This window comes from Salvia hispanica, chromosome 4, assembly GCF_023119035.1.
Source record: "Salvia hispanica cultivar TCC Black 2014 chromosome 4, UniMelb_Shisp_WGS_1.0, whole genome shotgun sequence".
NCBI lineage: Eukaryota > Viridiplantae > Streptophyta > Magnoliopsida > Lamiales > Lamiaceae > Salvia > Salvia hispanica.
In genome coordinates this window covers 23,609,188-23,616,831 of record NC_062968.1, presented here as the reverse complement: position 1 = coordinate 23,616,831, position 7,644 = coordinate 23,609,188, and the positions used below count along the sequence as shown (strand labels likewise).

Genomic DNA, 7,644 nt, shown 5'->3' with positions numbered 1-7,644 from the left:
AAAAATACTCCCCCCATCCACTAGACATTCACCCTCCATCCACTAGATATTGACTATTTAAAGTTTCATTTTTGACAAAAGAGAACCATATAAAACTAATTTGGATTTACACTCTAGTTACACTTACATTTAATTGAAATACTACTAAGTTATTTATAAAAAGTGAAATTTATCCTCTAAATTTTGCAACCAATTTTAAAAATTTTGGTATAAAGTTAAATGAGATTTTATATGTAGGTGAAAGGGAACGAAGAATATGACAGAAGCCTTCCAATTGCTTGACTAAGCATTGGACGGTCAATACTTGTTGAAATTCTGGGCCCACAAAGTCAAATCTTATTTCTAGTGTAAAGCCTGACGAAGTTGTACGGCCATTCGCTGCACGTGTTTTCAGTTGGAGCCTGGAAGCTTTGACTGCAGGTCAATTGCATATTGCCATCTTGGTAATTGAATGGTTTCTATAACTAAATTGGACCGAACAACAAATCAGTTCTTCGATCAAACATAATTCAAATTTTAAAACATGAGTGTTATCTTAAATACTGAAATTCGAGTGATTAGAGAGTTTATCTAAATGTATATTGTTTTTTTATAACTAAATCGAATAGAATAATACATCAGTTCTCGATCGAACATAATTCCATTTTCAAAACATCGCGTGTATCTCGAATGCGGTCCGAGTTATTAGAACACCCACGATGGTGGCTCGGGCTTGTTGAGAAAAGCCGTGGAGGCATCGGGGTCGAGCAGGGGCGGACGCAGAAATGAGCATTAATACGGGGCTACATTTTCAAAATATTGTTTGAAAACAATTTTTTATGTGATTTAAATTACTAACAAGGGCTATAATATTAATTATATGTATAAATTATGAATAAATTATAAAACTTTATGAAAGAAAAAATTAAAAATATAAATACATTAGGGGCTAAAGCCCTACCCTCTCTCCACATGTGTCCGCCCTTGGGGTCGAGTCATGCTCACGACTCATTGGCCGCTATGCAGGTTGATGTCGCAACACCATTTTCCTTTCGTCACCCGGATTCGAAGTATGCCACCCATGTACAATATGTATAGCTATAAAAGAACAACAAAAATGTCAAGACCCATGATAACCACTCCTTATATAATTAACTATATCAGGCCATTATGAAATTAAGAAATATGGTGGGCCGTTACATAAATGGGCCTAAACAAAGATCGTATTATAAATATGCCAATCAAAATAAAATGGCCCAAACGAAAATAACATAGTAGAAAATTTAAATCAAATGCAGATGTAATAAACCACTCTTTTCACCAGCTATTCTTCTCCATGTCCACACCGCCGCTCCGCCGCCGCTTCACCACCCAATCCAGCCACCTAGCCGGCCAAGTGCTGGCGGCGATAATCCAAAACAAACCCTTCATCACTCCCCCTTCACCCCACCACCACAATTGGACTTCAGAAACAGTGATTCAAGTTCTAAGATCAATCCCATTACACCTCTTCCAATCCCCAAGATCAATCGGCCGCCAAAACACCTTCCGCCACCGCTCCCCTCTCCGGCAAAGAAACCTCCGGCAAGAAACAATCAAATTCCAAAAAGGGGCTCTCGTTCTCGGCCCAGCAGCTCACAGAGACCCAAAAAGATTGAATCTTGGCCTCGAAAAAGCACTCGATTTCTACTATTGGGTGGAGACCTATTTTGGGTTTCAACACGATGAGCGAACTTGCAGGGAAATGGCTCTCGTTTTGGCGAAAGGTAATCGAATGAATTTACTTTGGGATTTCTTGAAAAACATGTCGGGGAGGTATAAAAGTTTCAATCTTGTTACCACTGTGACCATGACTTGCTTAATCAAGGCTTTGGGAGAGGAGGGTTTGGTGAATGAGGCAATGTCTGCGTTTTATCGAATGAAGCAGTTTCATTGCAAGCCTGATGTTTGTGCTTACAACAACGCGATTTATGCACTTTGTAGAGTAGGTTTTTTCAAGAAAGCTAGGTTCTTGCTGGGGCAAATGGAGCTCCCGGGGTTTAGATGCCCGCCCGATGTGTTTACTTACACGATTTTGATTAGTTCGTATTGTAGGTATGCGATGGAGACTGGTTCTAGGAAGGCCATTAGGAGGCGGGTGTGGGAGGCGAATCACTTGTTTAGGTTGATGATCTTTAAGGGCTTTGTGCCGGATGTGGTGACGTATAACTGCTTGATTAATGGCTGTTGCAAGACGAATAGGATAGGGAGGGCGTTGGAGTTGTTTGAGGATATGGAGGAAAGGGGGTGTGTGCCTAATCGGGTTACTTATAACTCGTTCATTAGGTACTATAGCGCGGTGAATGAGGTTGATAGGGGTATCGAGATGTTGAGGAGGATGCAGGGGAGGGGTCACGGTGGTCGAAGCTCGAGTTCTTATACGCCCATTATTCACACGCTTAGTGAGGTGGGGAGGTTGGGGGAGGCAGTGGAGTTTCTGGTGGAGTTGGTGGAGGGGGGATCTGTTCCGAGGGAATATACTTATAGATTAGTTTGTGATGCGTTGGATTCAGCCGGGAAGATAAATTTGTTGGATGAGAAAGTGCGTAGATGCATTGAGGGTGGGATTGGAAACCGGATTAGACAAGCAATGAAGGTGAAACCGAGTATGAGAGTAGACAAGAACTTGGGGAGTAAGTCGACTTCCACGGAAGATGCTGAGGAGTGGAGTTAGTTAAGGGGAGATCAGTTCCGAGAGAGTATGGTTATCCGGGTATATGGATTTGGTGCGTTGAGAGTGGGATTGAAAGCTGGATTTGACAAGCAATGAAGGTAAAACCGAGTATGAGAGTAGACGAGAACTTGGGGACTAAGTCGACTTCCATCGAAGATGGCGAGGAGCGGAGTTAGTGGCTATGCCATTCGCGATTCACCCCACTGTATGTTCTTCACTGAAGGTGATAATTTGGTCTTGAGATATTTTTGCAATGGTTTGATGAATATATGCATTAATTTAGAATGAGTTTTGGACATTTCTGCTAAATATAAAACTATTTCTCAAAGTGAGGCTGTGCTTAATAATATTTCAAGTAGGGAATGATTCAGTTACAGTGATTCTAGTGTGTTATATAACTGAGACACATCAGCTTTAAACATTTTTTGTGGTTTTTGCAGTTGGTTAGTGTGGGTGAAAATTGGAAAGAGTTCTCCAAGTCTAAGGGCATCCGCAACTAAGCGCAGAGGGCGTCCTTAGGCTAAGCACGCGGCACCCACGCACCATATGCATGCTTGAGCGAGCTCTTATGTCGGCCAATGGGTGCGCCGACACGTTGCTACCCAAACGGCTATTTTTTTATTTTTTCTTTTTTTCCCTTTTTTCCATATATATACACTCACCCTCGATGACGAATAGGATTACTATTTACTAGATATGGTGTACATTGTTTTTATTTCTGATTTTTTTAATTATGTATTTTAAAAATTTGAATTATGTACTATTTTTAGTTATTTGGTTCAATAAAAATAGTCTTTCGGAAACATAGCTAAAAACCTCCCACCGTCCCGAAAAATTGGAGTCCTATTTAGTTATTGCACGCATTTTAAGAATTGTAAAGAAAAGTGAGTTGAATAAGTTAGTCGAATATATTAGTATATATATTAGTTTTACAACATGATTGGAATAAGTTGGTGGAATGTGGAGCCTACTTATAATTTATGGTAAAAGTGAAATATGACTTTTATTATGAGATGAACCGGAATGACAAAACAACTTTTATTGTGGGACGGAGAAATATTCATATCATTCATTATCAAAACTACTTTTTCATTGACATTTAGGATTTCTTCTATATAAAATTCAATAAATAAAAACTCAGAGAATTCAATTATTACTGCCTTAATAAAGTATTTCCTTTATCCCTTAAATTTTGTCATTTTTTTTTTCATCCCACAAAATTTATCGCATTTCACTTTTTACTACTTTTTGTAGGGGACCTGCCATATATTCCACTAATTAATTCCAACTCACATTTTGTTATGAAACTAATAATACTGCTATAGTACATAAAAGTAAGACATACTATCCATTAACTTTCTCAACTCACTGTCTATTACGTTTTTTAAAATCCGTGTCCACCCCGATCAAAGTGTGACAAAACTAAAGAGACATGGGAGTATATTGCTACTTCAATTATAGTATTATATATGTATTTTTTTTTATATTTGTGTTCTCTTTTGATAGACATGAGATCATCTAACATCAAGTTCAACATCAATTTTAATAATATTATTATTTTAATATAAAATTTTAAATTAGAATATTCTATTGTAATTATAATATTATTAATATTATAAACACGGCCTAGCCTAGTAAAACACAATAATATTTCCAAAATACAAGTATTTATGTCCCAAAAACCATTTCTCCCTCTCCTCACCCTATTTTTTCCGATGCCTCCAACTCTGTGTATCACCGCCGCCCAGGTCTGCCGTGAGCAGCAATTGTTTTTTTTTTGCGCGTAGCATTTTTGCTTCTCTTTTTCATCAAACAAAATATTCCGTCTCCATAAATCTGGTATATTTCCTCTAACAAAAATACACAAACAAGTGGTCTTTTTATTTACAATTTTTAGAAATAATTTGCGTTTGTGCGCAAATATAAAATATATGTTGGAGGAGTAATTTAATTTGGAGGAAATATTTGAGATGACAATGCATGAAATAAATTGGAAATGGTGGGAAATGGTTAAGGAGAGGCGTGGGAAACTAAAAAACTCTTTACTTCTCAAATCTTTCAAGTTTCTTACGAATGATACTACTTTTTTCTTCTCTGTTTATAGGCATCCCTTAGTAATTCTATTATTCTCCACCCCACTTTTTAGGTATTCAATATCTAGAATTTTCTCTATAAAAATCTAGATATTTACTAGATAATACTATCTACTATCTAGGGAATTCTATAGTATTTTTACTTAGAATATCTAGATATTCTACTACTTAATTCTAGATAATTCTACTATAAAAATCAATAAAAAATTAATTTTATTGGTTTGAAGCCAGTGCTCTGGGTGCCACAAAATCTTGATGCCAACTTACACTGCCAAGTGCCAATAGTTTTTATAGCAGCGCAAACACATACACATTAGAGCAATATTGTGTTTTCTGAGCTCATTCATAAAAAAAGTCTCCGACTTTGAGGAATTTCATTAAGTAACAATACATAGTATATCACCTAAAAAATAGATGAAATTACACTTCAAAATGTTACATATGTATGGACCCTTATCTTCCCTTCTCTGTCACACAATGCAGCTAAAAACAATCCATTTTTGGATAGAGAGAATATCTTTTTAAGTCCACGAACTTTGCCAAAGTTTTATTTTAGGTCTGTAAACTTTGAAAATATCATTTTAGGTCCATCAACTATGGGTTAATATCATTTGAGGTATTTTGATTTTTTTTTGGATGAAAATTCCCTTAAGACCTTCAAAGGTCAATTTGGACAATTCTTTCGCCAATCATCTCGCGACAGAGACATAGAATCCAACAATTTTTAACGGAAAATTTTTATATTTAAATTCAATTTAGATATTAATTGATCTCCATTTTGAAATTCATCTCCTATGACAATCCAAATTAATAGCTATCTAATTTCAAAACAAATTAACTAAATAGAATTCACACATCACCTATAGTAAATTATTAAAATGCAATTTAGATTAAAAAATTAAAATAAAGTATCAAGTCCCAATTCACTATCATTAAATAATTAGTCATCTAATAATTGAAAAACTAACACATATTTTTTACGGTAAATTTTAATTATATTTAAATTCAATTTGGATGGTAACTGAATTAAATAGTATATTTAAAAATATTATTAGACTCTACGTCTTTGACGCAAGATGAGCAGCGAAAGAATTGTCCAAATTGCCCTTTAAAAGCCTTAAGGGCATTTTCGTCCGGAAAAAGTTTAAAATGCCTCAAATGATATTAGTTTGTAGTCCACGAACCTAAAATGATATTTTCAAAGTTCACGGTCCTAAAATGATAATTTGACAAAGTTCGTGGACCTAAAAAGATGTTACCTCTTTTAGATATTTCTGCTAACTATCTAACTATTTCTCAAAGTGATGCTGTGTTTAATAGTATTAAATGATTCAGTTTCAACTTTCAATGAATCTAGTGTGTTATATAACTTAGTTACATCAGCATTAAACAATTTTTGTGGTTTTTGCAGTTTGGTTAGTGTGGGTGTAAAGTAAGAAAGAGTTCTCCAAGTCTAACGGCATCCGCAACTTAAAGTTGTGTATGTATTGCAGGATTATGGACACAGAATCTATTTGTGTCCTTTTATATTGGGATGGAAGAATAGTACAAATTGGAGGAATTGGTTTGTCTTATGAGCCACCCGTGGCAAATGCATATCTTGTCTTAGATGAGTTTCTTCCATATAATGAGTTGGTTAGCAGAATATGTGATTGCATTGGAATCAATGTGAGTGAGTATATGATTAGTTTGACATGGAAACGTGCAATTCAAGTGGGTAATGGATATCACTTTGTGGGCGTTCGACTTTGCGATGCATATATGAGGGATATGTTTACAACAGCTATTCCAATCAGGTCAAATTGAGTTATTTGTTGACTATCAAGCTAATTTAGCACAACAACGTACTCCGGTCGTTGTCTATCAATCTAGAAGGGGACAACGACAAGTTCAAGATAGAGTACAATATGATGATGGGTCATCTGGACATAATGAAGTTAGTCGCGATCCGGATAATGTTGGTGATGATGGGTATGGTTTTGGGGATGATGGGTCTGGCTTTGGGGATGGTGGGTCTCGTTTTGGGGATGGGGGACTATCTCCCCATAATGAAGTTAGTGACGATTCTGAATCTGAAGACCTTGTGTCAGAAAAATCAACAACCCTGAATTGAGTGAAGAATCAGAAGCAAACCAAGATGCATCCGACAATGAGACATTGAATGTGCCTCGTAGGTACGTCCCAGTAGTCCCGCCAAGTGAGCAGGAGTATGAGCATCCAGGGTTATCTTATTTCCGTACTCTACCGACGACAGAAGGTAACTACTATGAAAGTAACCATGATGATTCCGAATCTAGCAGTTGGTTTTGGGATGAGAAGAATCCTACACTGATTGGGTTAGGAACCAAATTTGATACCAAGCTACAATTGAAGACTGTTGTTACTTTGTGGCATTTGGAGTCATCCACAAAAGAATACTACGTGGTGGAAAGTAAACCAACAAAGTGGAATGTGGAATGCAAAACTCTGAAGCCACCTAAAGAGTCGGAGAGCACGAGCTCAAATAGGAGACGACACAATCAAACAGGTTGTATTTGGCAACTTCGAGCAACATTGAGGAAGCACGACCGCAAATGGGAAATCAGACAATGGACTGATAGACACACTTGTGTAGGTAATCCCAACTCCAGGGACCACACCAACGTCTCATCAGATATGGTGGCTTTGTGTGTTAAGCATCATATTCTAAAGGACCCCGGGTATACACCTAATTCCATTATTGAGGATGTGAAGCAAAAGTATCATGTTGAAATATCCTACAAGAAAGCATGGTATGCCCGGAGGATGGCTATAGAGCTTGCTTTTGGTGGATGTGAGTCATCATTCGAAGATTTGCCTAGTTATATGATTGAGTTGCAG

At 36.9% G+C, this 7,644-nt stretch overlaps 1 protein-coding gene across 2 annotated transcripts; it reads left to right on the top strand.

Moving 5' to 3' along the window:
• Positions 1-1,293: 1,293 nt before the first annotated feature.
• Positions 1,294-3,385, top strand: LOC125218878 (pentatricopeptide repeat-containing protein At1g77405). Of its 2 annotated transcripts, none has more exons than XM_048120669.1 (2): positions 1,294-2,897; positions 3,133-3,385. In XM_048120669.1, exon 1 carries the CDS (start codon positions 1,316-1,318, stop codon positions 2,690-2,692), a length of 1,377 nt encoding a protein of 458 aa, XP_047976626.1. In that variant the 5' UTR covers positions 1,294-1,315; the 3' UTR covers positions 2,693-2,897; positions 3,133-3,385. The 2 variants fall into 2 exon arrangements, with proteins under 2 accessions (XP_047976626.1, XP_047976624.1); XM_048120667.1 differs by having other exon boundaries at positions 1,294-2,915.
• The last annotated feature ends 4,259 nt before the right edge of the window (positions 3,386-7,644 follow it).